The sequence below is a fragment of the Spea bombifrons genome, chromosome 2, assembly GCF_027358695.1.
Source record: "Spea bombifrons isolate aSpeBom1 chromosome 2, aSpeBom1.2.pri, whole genome shotgun sequence".
NCBI classification, from domain to species: Eukaryota; Metazoa; Chordata; class Amphibia; order Anura; family Pelobatidae; genus Spea; species Spea bombifrons.
Window position 1 is genome coordinate 33,819,930 of NC_071088.1, and position 16,181 is coordinate 33,836,110.

At 37.8% G+C, this 16,181-nt stretch overlaps 1 protein-coding gene across 1 annotated transcript; it reads left to right on the forward strand.

Moving 5' to 3' along the window:
• Positions 1-1,963: 1,963 nt before the first annotated feature.
• On the forward strand, positions 1,964-15,422 carry OTC (ornithine transcarbamylase). The gene is made up of 10 exons (XM_053457434.1): positions 1,964-2,127; positions 2,817-2,946; positions 3,682-3,763; positions 4,642-4,729; positions 4,984-5,137; positions 9,274-9,396; positions 11,048-11,101; positions 11,419-11,568; positions 12,175-12,312; positions 15,121-15,422. The coding sequence occupies exons 1-10, from the start codon at positions 2,051-2,053 to the stop codon at positions 15,178-15,180; spliced, it is 1,056 nt and encodes a 351-aa protein (XP_053313409.1). The 5' UTR covers positions 1,964-2,050; the 3' UTR covers positions 15,181-15,422.
• The last annotated feature ends 759 nt before the right edge of the window (positions 15,423-16,181 follow it).

Consider the following 16,181-nt stretch of genomic DNA (forward strand, 5'->3'; position numbering starts at 1 on the left):
TATAGGGGGTTAAAAGGCATATCATGGGGCTGAGTGGCATATAGGGGGTTAAAATGCATTTCTGGAGATATATATATATACTGCTAACAGCAATCACACTCCTATCAAGCCAAGGCAGCCAGTACATGCTGGAACCTGGGGATGTTAGAAGTGTGATAACAGCCACCCTATGCCATGCTACCACCCCCACCCCCTTACACATCCATGCTATCACACACACACACTCATTCACAAACATTTAAATACTCATTCATTCCATTAATCACACATACACACACGCTCAAACCCCCACCCCCTTACCTGAACTGAAGATCTCCCACTCGCAGACTTCTGCAGGGGCCTGGCTGTGCAAGCAACTTCTCTGGCCCCGCCCCCAGAGGAAGGAGGGGGAGGTAGAGTTATGTGACACTCTGCTAGCTTCCTGCTGCTAATAGAAGAGACGCTGCTCGCGATCAAAGCCCGGTAAGCAGCACGGCCAAAGCAGAATGAGGTCTGAATGAGAAGACGACCTCGATTATAAGACGAGGGGTATTTTTCAGAGCATTTGCTCTGGAGAAAACCTCGTCTTATAATCGAGCAAATACGGTATTATTCATACCCTCAGGATCTGCATTATTAGTCATCTCCTGCCTGGAGATTAAAATACTGTATTTACTATAATGTACTGTATATAGCGACATCATATTCCACAGTGCTGTACAATGGGTAAACATGACATAATCATACCTGGGAACTTCTTCACTTTGGCTACCCTTGCAGGACGCGGCCAGGACTGCCCACTGACGTCAGCGGGTGGTCCTGCTGACATGGGGGGCGTTCGGGAAACATTTAAAGGACAATTTAAAGGAACAATGGGCGGGGAGCAGGACGTGTCAAGACCCTGCTCCCTGCAGATACCGCTTGGATTTTGTTTGATAAGATAACCTACTAATAGTAACTAAGGAGTAGTTTCTTTATGTAGAGAGAATGCCGCCCAATCCCCATCAAACAGAATATTTTAATTGAAATCCAAATATCCATTACAGGCTAGGATTAAAAGAGAGTGACAAGGGCATCTGCATGGCATCTCTGTTCTTCTAATGCCTTTCCCTTGGATGGGGCTAATATTCTGCCTCCCTCTCCTCCATATTTATTTATGGGTGGGCAAAGTCAGTGAAAGAGGTCTGCTCAAGGTTCTGAGTATGTTGTACAATTTTGGATCAGCAGATGGGTTACTCAGGTTCTAGTAGTGTTCCACCGCCATGTAGAAATCTACCTTAGACTTGGGGTTTCACCTCTTATTGTCTCTAGCTCCGCTTTAAGTATGTTTGTTATGTAACAGTATGACTTTACCGATCTAATCCTAACATATAAAAACCCACTAAGCCAAATCGAACAAAGAGTTGAAGTCCATATGGGGCACATTAGTCATTTTGATACAACATACATTGGTTTCACATATAGTGGAATTATGCAGAATTCTCCCATGCATTTTCATGGGCTCCATGTAAATTTAATGGGATCTCTCAGATGTAATATATATTAAAGTAATTACAATGCCAGGAGAGTCCCTTTAATGCTGATGCCTTTGTTTGGTAGAGGTTAGCACTGTATACACCAAATGCAGCTGAAGGGTATATTAATTTGTTTATATTGTTTATGTGCATTCTGGTAAACAACCCTGGTAGAATTATTAGTTTGGATCATAGAAATACAAAAATGTTGGAGTGCATGGATGCCCAAATCAACCTTTATCTCACGTGTTCTTAAAATATGTTGTTTCGGAACATTTCGGAACACCTTATTTACTAAAATGAGCAATCTCTACCCCAGTGGATTTCCAAAAAGATAAATATTACACAAACTAGTAATGTTTGCTCAGGTAGAATATTTTCTCTTATCTAACAGTGGTCTAGTACTTTGATCAATTTCAAAATCCCAGCACACCGCTACCTGTTTAAAAAAACCTCATAAACCAATGTAGACATCTGATTCAGTATTTTCATAGAGGGACTTCGGTGTTCAGTGACCTGATATATCATTGCGAGGAGTTTTATATTACTTGAAAAAAATGCTTTGCCTTTTGAGAAACGTGCTGAATACATCATCTTTAAGGAACAGCAGCAAGTTTCTTATGCATAATTTTCGGTAGGTTGCTTTTCATGCGTATTCATTTTCTTCTTTTCTTAGAGTGTTTTGGATTTATTACAGCTCAAGAAAGACCATTTTATACCCTCTGCCATGTACTTTGCCCAAATCCTTCTCTGTGTAGCAGTGTATGATCTGTTTATCAGGAGAATTTTGGACCATCCCAGAGAGTCCCACTCCCTCAAACATATTTTCATATCATATTACATGATCTGGCTGGTGTGGACACCCTACTATGAAGGGTTAAATGATATATTGGATGACTATAGCTCTCACAGCATAGGAAATAGCCATTTTTACATTCATATTTCTGTGAAAATTAAACTGGGTTATTGTAATACGTTGTGTGGATCAACAGCGAGGTTGAACTTGATGGACTTGTGTCTTATTTTAACCTAAATTACTATAGCTGTATAGTGTATATAGAATAAGAATTTGTGATAACATGGAATGATGGTTGCACTTAAAGCCTTATCTGTTACTTGAGCATCTCTATGAGTGTATTAATATAGTGCTAATTATACACATGCACTTAAATAAACATTGTAGGTAAATAAAATACGGTATACAACATGTTGAGTCATGGACATCTCCGTCCATCTCCGTTACATCTAGATTTATCATAAGATATCGGTAGGATCTGTGAACTATTTTAAGAGAACCTGATGTCTCTGAACATGTTTGTACAGGTCATCACATAATCAGGTGCCGTTAAAGGGACGTGACCTCTTAACGCTGAAAAATTATAATTCTGAAGAAATAAAGTATCTCCTCTGGGTGGCTGCAGATCTAAAATACAGAATCAAGCAGAAAGGAGAGGTGAGTTGGACACAAAGAACGGGCCAGGTGATGAATAAACGTTTGATACGAGAAAACATGTAAAACAGAACTAGTCATTATAACTATGACAAAAACAGAGATAAGGTGATTTATAAAGGCCACAAAGCACATTATAGACACATCATGCTTACAGCTCAATGATATTTACCAAGGGATGATATCAGGATAGACCTCTTATGTTTAAAAGGAATATTGATTTAATTTGCTTTACCCTTTATCATTTCTGCATATTTTTGCCAAGCCATTAGGGCCCACATAGCAGGCTTTGCTCATTGCCACAAAAGGAACAAGGAGGCCATTGAGGAAAACATGGCAGAGTAAAGCTAAAGGGAAACTCACAGATTCACTAAAGTCAGATTGATGGTAACTAAAGAGCTGTGGAGAAAAGCCTGATGACAACTCAACTCAATTCCACTGGACGTTCAAAATTGCGAAAACCACATCACTCAACTCAACAGTGAATTGAATTTTAGTGAACAGAAAGATTGTTGTCTGTTGGTTTTGAGTACTGCTGACCTCTTGGCCTCCTTACCTCCACTCATAACTATAACGTTATTGTATACGTAGGATTGTGTTGTATCAACTAAAAACTCCAGCTAAGCAATAGAGGTACATTTGTAATAACCATAACATGTTTACTTAATAAAATCTAAATATATTAAGGGTAACATACTTATATACCGATTCTAATTTGGAACTTTCTTAAATGCTTAGTATATGCCTCTCCTCCAAGGAAAATCTCTGGCCATGATATTCGAAAAAAGAAGTACCAGAACACGGCTTTCCACTGAAACGGGTGAGGTTACTTTTTTGCCATTTCATTTATTTTCTTTTCCGGTGACTCAAAAGCCATCTACTGCAGGAGCTATAGCCTTTAACTTAGAAAAGGCTTTTTAAACTACACTTTTGTAACAACTGTATGCTATGTTTTTTATGAGAATTACTCAATTTTAGATTAATAGAAAAAAATGGTTCTATTGACTATGATGCAATGAGCCATTTATTCTACAAATCATGTGTCGGTAGGTTTATAACTAGGATTGGTACCAGGTCATTTGGACTATCCCTCAGTGTTCTATTGGCCTCTGTTCCGCATGTTCCGCACGTTGTGCAATAAGGCGCATGTGACACCCTGATGCTTCACAGTTGCTGATAAAAGACTGGGCTTGTTGAATGTCCAACAAAGCTGCAATGTCCAATTTTTTCATTCGACGCGGCAGCCTGTTTATCATTCATTCATAACGGCCATCCTATGTCGAAACATCTGCTGACTTACTGAGACAAAGACACATTTGGATTGTGGAGCGCAGCTGCATTATACCTTCTTTTTTTCTAGGTACATATAGGAATACGGAGGGGACAGGGTCTGCTGCTCTCCCCATATATACCATTTATTGGAATCACACAATATGCATGTTTTAAATAATTTTTACATAATAAAACAATACGTCAAATTAATAAATTTTAGTTAGTGTAAAAAGATGATTGCCTGCATTGCTGGCATTCTGTTTTCCTGTGATTGTCTTAATCCCTACTTCTAGTTTACTAAAAACAATGATGGTTGGTGTCATCGGAGTTGGCCAACTACAACAACTGTAGTCTCTTGTAACCGGTAAGGGAGTTTTATAGTAAGGTAAACAGATTTAATGAAAATTGCCTATTTTTTCATTCTAGGATGGGCACTGCTTGGAGGACACCCTTGTTTTCTTACAACACAAGATATTCATTTAGGTGTCAATGAAAGTTTGAAGGACACAGCAAGGTTGAATCAGTTTTATCCACTTTAAATCTGAGTACTTACAGAGGGGCTTGTCCATACTCTATTCCTTTGCATGGGAGTTGTAAAATGATTATTTTTTAGTCTATTTATGTTAAGTTGTAAAATTTTTAATGTCATGCCCCTGTCCCCTTCCTCCATTATATCTGCTGCATTATTAATACATAAAAACCAGGGTTGAAGAGCTCCATTGTCTCCATAATGTGTATTTCCGTCTAATATCATTTTCTCCTTATTAGGGTATTATCAGGTATGACTGATGCAGTTCTAGCACGTGTTTATCAACAATCTGACCTGGAAGTACTAGCTAAAGAAGCAACAATCCCAATAGTGAATGGTTTATCTGATTCCTACCATCCTATCCAGATCCTTGCTGATTACCTCACTATACAGGTAATGGGACTCAGTTATGCTGAGAGTGTTATCACATAAACAAGCTTTAAAAACCCATATTTCATTGCCTGTGTAGCATAGTTTCCATTAGACACATTCATAAATATTGTAAATGGTTTACTGACCAAAGTAGATGTATTTGTGCATACAATTTAAAGTTTTGTTTCCGTTATACATTTTCCGTTCTAGTCAATGGTGACATTTGGTGTACTGGCACCTGGGTGCAGGATTTCTTCAGCACTCCAAACACATACGCAGACTAACATTCAAATTCGCTCTAACACCCACACACAATAACGCCGTACACTTAGATACACATTCGATAACACATAACACTAACATACACACACTATAATACTGTACGCTAACACCCACCCACAATCTGTAACACCATATGCTAACACACACACACTCACTCTAACCCCATACATTAACACACTCATACTGTAACACACACATAGCTTTACAGTTACAAGGGAGCATTTATGCAGTGCACCAGTGATGCATTCACGTTAGTGCACCATTGCTTCTTGTAACAAACTACAAAATCTATCCACATCATATGTTACTGTTGACATAGCCAAACAACTGAATGCCTAAAAGGTAAATTTACTGTCTTGATTAACCATACAAAGAGATGAGGCACTTGGTGTTGAAGCCACTTTGACACAGCACCCTTTTGATGACACCTTCATAACGACCCACCTGTGTTAAAGTATCTCCTGTCTTACTGAGACAAGATCATGTTTTGCTTTGAAAGTACAGTTGTACGTGACCTTCTATTTATTTTTGTTGCACAGGTTATGCGGCTGTGGTTGCCAAGAATTTCCCATATACGCAATTGATTGATTTCTTCATTTTGCAACTACTGTAAACAATTGCCAAGAAAAAATCAAATAGTTTTTTTTTCTATTCTTTTTCTTTTTTTGGCAGGAGGAATGTAAGGTGTATAAAAGGGCTGCCACACATTATCCACATGAAAGCAATATTGAGAACTATTATTATAATATAATAAAGAAAGAGAACCATAAACTATTTTAGAACATCACGCTGCTATATTTAAAAACATTTAAATGTACCGTATTTGCTCGATTATAAGACGAGGTTTTTTTCCAGAGCAAATGCTCTGAAAAATAACCCTCGTCTTATAATCAGGGTCGTCTTATAATCAGACCTCAAATAGTCTGATTATGAGACTAAGATCCAGATCCTCCGCAGCGATGCAGAGGACCTGGATCCTCCTGTGTTAACCCCCCCCCCAACTTACCGGTGCTTCTGAGTCCCCGGTGCTTAGTCCGGGCTGCGTGTAGAGCTCTACGCGATACAATCGCGTAGAGCTCTACACGCTTCCCGGACTAAGCACTGGGGACCCAGATGCAGGGGACCTGGATCCTCTTGTGTTAACCCCCGACCCGACTTACCGGTGCATCTGAGTCCCCGGTGCTTAGTCCGGGCTGTGTGTAGAGCTCTACACGATACAATCGCGTAACTTACCGGTGCTTCTGAGTCCCCAGTGCTTAGTCCGGGCAGCGTGAAGAGCTCTACGCGATTCGCGTGGAGCTCTACATGCTGCCCGGACTAAGCACCTGGGGCTCAGATGCAGGGGACCTGGACCCTCCTGTGTTATGCCCCCCCCAACTCAGAAGCACCGGTAAGTTTGGAGGAGGGAGAGGGAGTGTTAAATGGGGGGTGTAAGGCATTTCTGGAGGCAGAGTGCTCTGTGAAATGCCTTTTAACCCCTTTAATGCCACTCTGCCTCCTGAAATGCCTTAAACCTCCCTATATGCCACTCTTCCCCATAATATGCCTTTTAACCCTCTATGTGCCAGAGTGGCATACAGGGTTAAAAGGCATATCATGGGGCACAGTGGCATATAGGGTTAAAAGGCATATCATGGGGCACAGTGGCATTTAGAGGGTTAAAAGGCATATCATGGGGCACAGTGGCATATAGGGGGTATAAGGCACTTCTGGGGCAGATGTGCATAACTGGGGGGCAGGTTGGAAAATAGAAGGAAATAAAACCAAAATATTTTTCTCAATCATAGCTTTTATTAAAAAAATTGTTTAAATGAATTAACATTTACTGGTAAAACATTTTTCCTATAGGGTCGTCTTATATTCAGGCTTTTTCTTTTTTTCCTAAATTAATATTAAGATTTGGGGGTCGTCTTATAATCAGGGTCGTCTTATAATCGAGCAAATACGGTACTTAGAAAATGACTTTTATTCTTCATGCAAGTACTTATTTTAAAGATGTACCAATTTTATATTTTATATTTATTTAACATTTTACACTGAACAGTTAAACGCGGAATGTCCTTTCATAAGAATTTCCTTTTAAAATCAGTGCAATTGGTGAGGTACGCGTCGAGGAAAAGCTTCTGCTCAGTGGGAGCCTTATTGCTGTGCTTGGTTGCTAAGCAATCCTATACTGTAACTAATAGTCCCTGCTAGTACATCAATTCTTCCAATCTTTGGCAAATCACGCAATAAGATGGTTTCTTGAACATGAAAAACAATTTCGATTCAAAGAACAATTATAAGAGATTATATCATTTTTTATTTACATTATAATTTTATTTCAATTTTTTTTCACGTTTATCTGGGTAAGACATGCGGGATATTATGGTGGTCTATAAATGACTAATAATGCTGAACATGAAAACGGTTTAAATGTGGAACTGATGTTTATATGTTGGCTTATAATACATATCACTAACACCTTTCATTGATTTATGGCCTGAGTGGTATTGTTCGTTAATCCTCTGTGATTTTCGAGTGTAGGTTACTAAAGATAACCTGTCATCACCATGTTCTGATCAAAGTACAGTAGATAGCTGATTAAAATCAATGTCATGCGACAAGCTTGTGATGACACTTGAAACCTCATCGAATCATGAGGTATAAATTACAGCTTTATTTAATCCTTATATTCTTAGCCATCTATATTGAGCTATACAAAATGGAATCTGTACGTTTACATACATCTATAGTATAAGTATAAATCTATATTTACATTTTTATCTATAAAGTTCCGTATAACAGAAAGGAGCATTTCAATTCGTTGGCTCTGACCTTGGTGACATCATCACACGACATCATATACAAATGAACAGCTCTCCATATGCATGTTTTACCATATGCCCATATTATGCATGAAGCAGAGATAGTTAATTTAATCATTTGCTTTCAACTCTGGTAGCGCAATATATAGACCATTAGCTCTTAATGGCTCATGTTCTGTATCTATAATGTATAGGTGACAGTGTCCCATTAATAAATCATGCCGTCATGAATGCTAATGCTTCCGGAACTGCACAGATTCGTAAAGAAAAGTAACTTCATTTTGTTCATTTTCCACTTCAGCTGTATGTCTTGCCAAAATAACACACTGCTTGGAGAAAGTATTGTATTTATAAATGAGTAAACACATTTACTTTTATTTTAGCCACTGTATGCATAATTAGATGATTAATGTTCAGCTGTGCTATCTGTGGCTCCCAGACCCATTGTAGAATACATCATCTGTCCTATGTTACTATGAAATGGATTGTGTTACTGTCAATGTAAAACGTAGTGTGGACTACAAAAGTAATATATTGAATGTGATGTCTAAATAGAAGGAAATATTTTAATAGAGAAAATGCATTATGTTTAAAAGTCACAATGTGATTGACTAATTTCATTAGTAGTGTAGAATATTTACCATTCTGCAAAGAAAATGGTGCTTGTTTGCCTGGTGGTTTAGATGTGGAACAAGGTGGTCTGACTATGGAACAGGTTACTTTTTATCTCCGCCATTGATTGCCTATGATCATAAGAACTATGGCCAAAAAGTAATGTCATGGCCATAGTTGAGAAGGACTGCAGAGTTTATTTAGTAGCATTAGGTTTGCTGTCCTGTCATAAGAACCCCAATATATATATATATATATATATATATATATATACACACATTTATATATACACAACATGTTAAAAAGCATAACACATAAATGCCTGTGTTCATTTTATTAATTCCTATAAGAAAAATAATTGGGAAAGATAATAAAATGGATTGTTGAATACCTATATCTATTGTATATCTTTGTTCAATATCAATTAAACGGTATAGTTTATGATTTCATTCACAGGAACATTATGGCCACTTGAAAGGACTGACTATATCCTGGATCGGGGATGGAAATAATATACTACATTCAATCATGCTGAGCGCTGCCAAATGTGGAATGCACCTGCGTATCGCAACACCAAAGGTAACGAATGCACCTGTTAATAGAATTTTCTAGGAGGAGTGACACATTGATGTTACACATCGCTGATAATTAGGCTGGTTTTATTATATCACACAAAACCAAATAGAATTTAGAACCAGACATGTTTAGGAGCAAAGGAAGAACGTGTAGATCCACAGATATTGATATATGCGTTGAGAAGAATTAGATTTCTTGAATGAAAATATTATTTTATTTATATCATAAAGGCTTGTTGTGTGACATTTGTTCAGCCATCTGCAACGTATTTCTGTATATAGAGTTTATTTCCCAAACCCTGAGATAATCAAGCCATAGGAAAACTTTAATACATAATGCACTACTTCTATAGAGATGCTGCCAAAATGAGAGCCATTTGATGGTTTACATTTTTTTTTTTTAAACTTACCTGCCCTAAGTCAACAGCCTTCAACAAATGAAGCTCATCATCTATTCACTAAAAGCTGGGATGGTGTGTATTGTAGTCCAGTGAATTTTAAGGATGACAATTATCATCCACAGGAGGAAGTCCAGCCAAATGTGTGCAGTAATATAGTAGTCTAAAGCACATTTGGAAAAAGCCGATTAGAGAAGAGTTTATTGGGTCCTTGGTCTCGTAAAGGATAGCCATAGTCGTATCCAGTGCATGTTAAAATTACTTCACTGGAATAAACTTTAACAGCTCTATTGACAGACGTTTAATTATCTATCACATCCCTACGGTACTGAATCCATTTTTTGTTTCTTTTCTTTCCTCAAAGCTAGAACTCGTATGCTAATCTTTTGTACAGCAGGCAAACCATTTAATATTGTTCAATTATAAAAGATTATATTATTATTGTGGTCTATAATAGTAGAGTGTAGGTATAGAATTAGGGTAGGAGGAAAAAAGAGTAGGACAGGGCTCAAAGGGAGAGATGATTGAATGGGGGGGTACTGTAAAGATATACCTTTTTCAAAATGATCATTATTTATTTATGTTATTTACATCAAAATGTATTTTCAATTATTAAACAACAGTACATTCTGCGTATATGTTTTTTCTGCACTATTATAGTATCAACATGAACAATAAATTGAAAGCACCTTTTTATGTTAAACTGGCAGTCTCGGAGAACTGTTTTATTCCTCTACTTTATATATTAACCTACCACAATAATGTTTTAGCTGACAAGAACCTGTTGGCTTTCCACTTCACTGCCCAGAAAAGTAAATATTATCTGTACAGCTTTGTCTTCGCGTGTAACAGTAAGAAACTTATGTTCCTGCTGTTACCCAGATTTTTGGGCACACCATATTGCAAGCGACATGTTGGCTGCTCTGCAAGACTAGTTCCTACTAGACTTGGGTGCCAGCAGTAAATTTGCTTTCCTGTTCATTTTCTACCTGCCACAGCCTGCTATGATTCAGTAAAGCAGTAGTAAACTGACAAAATTGTATAGATAGTCAATAGCAAATTCAAACAGAAAAGTACAAAAAGTAGATATTCTCAAACCTCTCTATATATAACAAAGGAAAAGAAGCCTAAGGAAAAGGTCAAAGTTGGAAACTAGTGTCATTGATTGTTTTTTTCTAGTTGATAGCACTTTAATATTTATTGAATCGTTTTATTGATTGATTGCTTGTAATGATGTTGTCTTATTTATTGTTTAAGGGTTATGAAGCAGATCCTTTAGTAACTGCAACAGCAGAGCAGTTTTCCCAAGAGGTAAAAGTTTCTTTGTTTTCAAACTAATACTAAGAAGAACACCCGATACATGCAATAGACAGTAACAGTTACAGTGCTGTTGTGTTCATTATGTCATTTGAAAATGTCACAGCATTTCAATCCAGATTTTGGAATTTGGACATGTATTCCCTTTTAAAGCAAGAAAATAATCACGGAAGTGTCCGTGGGATATTGTGTCAGTCACATTTTAAAATTCTGTATTGCTGATGAAATCTACTGTTATCTCTTCTCACCAATGCTTTATTATATCGAGAGAGATAAGTCCAAAATTCCTCTGTCCAAATTTCCTTTTGCAGTTTGGTACCAAACTGTTTTTCACAAATGATCCCCTGGAAGCTGCACATGGAGCCAATGTTTTGGTTACAGACACATGGGTAAGTATGGGACAAGAAGCGGAGAAAAAGAAGCGCCTGGTGGACTTCAAGGGATACCAGATCACAATGGAGGTAAGTACTACCTGTAGCATGATCTATTTACTAAAACAGAATTAGTCTTAGCATGAGTCTTAAAAAAAATTTGTGTTCCCTTCAATGATTTATAAAATACGAGGTGCAACCAAGAATAAACTGGCAAGACAGGCAGGATATGCAATTATTCTAAAGTCATGCTAGTCAAGAGCGGAACTCAACAATTAACTTGCTAGGACTTCTTGGGTGGAGCCCTCACATAAATATACATATGGTGGAAGCAGAACCCTCCAGATAACATTATGTTAAGAAATGATTGAGAGTTAATTGATAAATATTTTATTTAAGCTATTGAATATCTAACAAGCATACACATGAATACTTATTCATTTGCCGTATTAATTTAGTTTGCTTTCACAAACAAAGTACCATGGGGTGTTAATACCTCAGTGGTTCTAAAATTGCTGTTGATCAGTTGAATATACATATTCTAATTAAACTCGGCTAAGGTTTGCCATTTGTTATACTGTGAAGCACCTGAGCACATCACAGTTGATTGCTTTAGAGAATATCCAAAAGCATTAAAGTAATTTTAGCAGTCAACAGATTTATCAATAAATATTTATTTTCCAATTTGCAATCAAGACAGCAAAAGTAGCGTCTCCCAACTGGGTATTCCTACATTGTTTACCAAGAAAGCCAGAAGAAGTAGATGATGAGGTTTTCTATTCTCCAAGATCACTGGTTTTTCAAGAAGCAGAAAATCGGAAGTGGACAATCATGGTAGGACATCTGACCAACAGGGAAATTATAATAAAAATAGGAACATGTAACTTGAAGCACAATATTTATTAAATTCATGTTGAATGTGAAGGATCTGCAAGTTTTGGTATTGTTAGGGATGGTTACGACATGAATGAAAGATGAATCAAAAGATCAATTTTCTTCCTAGATTGAACGCCAATACAGTGAGGAAATTTAAATATGAAGGGGATAGGAATGAGGCAATCAGGAATATAAAAAGAAAGATGTTTTTGGTCCTTATGGTTCTTTGCCATTACTTTGATTTTTACTTCGCCCCCAAAGACATTTGCCAGTTTAATATGTAAGGAATCTTGCAACAGATAAGTTTTCAGTTTTGATATTTGGTACTTTTTTAAGTGTGAGGTACACATGGTTAAATTAGCAGGTTTGTTACCTTTTGAAAGCTTAGCATTTGTTGACGCTAAACTTATAGGTTGTAAAACGTATTGTTTGTATGCCCCATGTTGTCAATAGCTCAGAAACCACAGATGGTTCAGTTAGTAGACTATGTTCCATTAGGCCCTCCTGCTCTAACTCAAGACTATAAAAATCTACAATGTTGGTAAATTCAGAAAAAATTTACCTTTGTTGTGGTGGTTCCATTGAGTTTCAAAAGGCAACATGAATTAGATACTACCAAAAATATAGCCATAGGCATAAATATACATTAATGTACACTAGACAAAAGAGTAAAGCCATTGGTGTCTGGTTAGCAGATGTGTCCAGCATTATACTACAGTAGAAGTATATTAAGGTTGATGTGATAGGTATACAGTAGGTCAGCCCTCTCAGGTTGTTCTCTTAGGAACATGGTAAATTGATTGCTTTATAATGGGGTCAAACTAGCAGTTGAGTCAAACTGCTGAGGCTAACTTGACGCAGACAGTTTTAATGGTCCAACTAGTGGATTTATTTTAGTCAGCATAATTAACGACAGATTTCAAGGCAATTACACTCCTATACTACACATTTATGCTGCATTCTTTTCACTCTGCTCTCACGCTTGTTAAAGAAACCTACTTCTCCGTAGTGCTTCTCCGGGACCTTCAATTCCCTTCTTTGCCCCATCATCACTATCCCTTTCACAGGCCTTACTGCATCTGACTTCACAACCTACATTAAAAAGCAAGTTAACAAAGCCAAATCGTAATCCAGGAGCATATGCCAATAATACAAGCCGGGGCAGGAACCAAAGCGCGTAGTTAGATGAACCAGAATCAGGAGTACAGAGATCAGCGAACTCAGGATACGAATGCCGGGAATCAAGTCAGATGAAGCCAGGTCATACCCACAAACTCAGGAACAACAGGATGCACTGGTAGCAGGAAGCAAAACACAGGGGCAATTGCAGGTTGCGGGCTTATATAGGCCAGCACAAGGTGGAGCTTCAAAGACCCGCTCAGGGTCCATAGTAACTAGCTCTTTTTGCACCTGAGGCAAGAATAGAAAATTCTACCCCCCCCACTATGCCTATACAGAGGTTATTTTAAGGAAAGTAAAAAGATTAGTAACAAGAAAATTCATAATATTAGAACTACAGAAAGTAAAAAAATAATAATAGTAAAATGAGTTTCTCCAAACACAGTGATTTATTTAGATTTTAACACTGAGGGTGGTACAACATTACTCCCATCAATCTATGCTGAGCCTATATGCCAATGACACTCAGATCTATCCCTGCTCCCCCATCTCTCTCCCTCCCTAGATCGTGTCACTAACGATGTATGCACAATTCCTAAACTTTGTTTCCCCCAAAACTGAACTTCTTATCTTCCCTCCCGCCAGCGCTATCTTTCATCCAAAAATATCTATGGTACAATCATCACCCCTTACCCATATATGCTCGCTGCTGTGGTGTCACCCTTCACTCAATCTCTTATTCACCCCTCACATTCAGTCTGTTTCAAAAACTACGACCTACCTCTTAAAAACATTGCCCATAATCGCTCCTTCATAAGTGTGACCTGAAGTTCTTGTTCATGCCCTTGTAAGCCATCATGAATGAATGATGCTGCCAGATTTATCTTCATTGTTTATTGCTCTACTAACCCATTTACCCTTTGTCATTGTCTCCATGGGTTGCCTGTATGCTTCAGGATTCAATTTAACATCAATACTTTCAGAGCTGTTCATGGCAGTTCTCCTACTTACATCTCACTTATCTCCAAATATACAACTACACATTCCTTCTGCTCATCTAATGATCTTCGTCCCTTCTTTGCTCTGATTTCTACCTCTCAAACACATATACAAGACTTCTGTAGAGCTGCCTCTATATTTAGCTGATCAGACTCTCCCTAGTCTGCAGTTCTTCAAAAATCCCTCAAGACCTATTTCTTAAGGGAAGCCTATCAACTGACAGGTCAACTCGCCACCTACTTCTGCCTCACATTTCCTAGCCTCTCTGTTGCTGTTGGCCTGTCCAGCAATATTATTTATTTAATAAACGTGTCCAATGATAAACATGTGGCTGGTCTACGGCGCTTTTACCTCTTGTGTAATATATCCTCAGCATTTTATAGATTATAAGCCTGTTTCAAACAGGGCCCTTCCTAGCTTTTGTTTCTGTAGATCCAAATTGTTATACATATTGTACAGCGGGACAGAATATGATGGCACTATATAATTCAGTAAACAGAACTATATGGTTTCTAATATGTCCTATTTCACATGAGCATGCATTAATATGAATAGACATTGTATACCCTAGATGTTAATTACATTTTGTTTAGCTTTTTTTTCATATGCTTTCTTCTTTGATGTATATTCCATGCTTACTTTCCTCAGGGTGTGATGGTTTCCTTGCTAACTGATTACGCACCACAGCTCCCAAAGCCTTCTTTTTAATTCCCGAAATGTGTCAGCAAGCAGCTGATTGTTACGGACAAGCAATAACAAGAACCAAGCCTGTCTGAAAACATCCTTAACCGAATAACATGTTTTCACTTGCTGTTGAGTAGAGTGCTGAGTGGAATATATAATGATTCATTATTCTGCTATGTATTTGATTGTAGTTTGCACATGACCAGCGACGGAATTGCTAGTCCTGTCATATTTTTTTGCTAAATAAAAATTTCTTGTACTTTTTAGAGCAATGTCTTTATTGTTCAGTGTCTACATTTTATTATAAAAACAGTAATGTTCACTTAGCAGACCTTATTTTTACATTTGTGCTGGACATTTCTATAGATAGATAGACAGATAGATAGATAGATAGATAGATAGATAGATAGATAGATAGATAGATAGATAGATAGATAGATAGATAGATAGATGTTCATGCAATACTTCTCCTTTATATCCTAATTGTTTAACCTTTCCTCTATTGTTATGTAATCTCGCTCCTCTAACCTTTAGCTGTGCTCCTTTTCTCGCCTCTTCACCCCATTTACTGACATATATGGTACATTCATATAGGTCTGCCAGCGGGTCTCCCATCATTATTTACATGAACCTGTAAGAGCAGAGCTGTCTTTAACATAAGGCAGAAGGGGCAGCTGCCAAGACCTGGCTTACCTTGCCGTCAACATCTACCATAGTCCTGGGATGGAGGTCCAATATTTCCTCCTTTGAGGCCTGCGCTCAAAGATACAAAGGTCCTAAAAACGTATGTAACTTTAAATCTTTTTCTATGATGGCTTATAAAACAGTATCAACTCACTCGCCTCGGGAACAGCTGTGATGAGGCGCAGAAATCAAGTCCTCAAAAGGGCAGAGCCTCTGCGCAACCCTCTCCCTGATTATGGGAATGTGGACAGCCTCTTTCCCTTTTCTCAAATCGAGGGAGATGGTTGCGCGGAGGCTTTGCCCTTTTGAGACAGAAGAAAAGTCAAGAGAGCAAGCAGGGT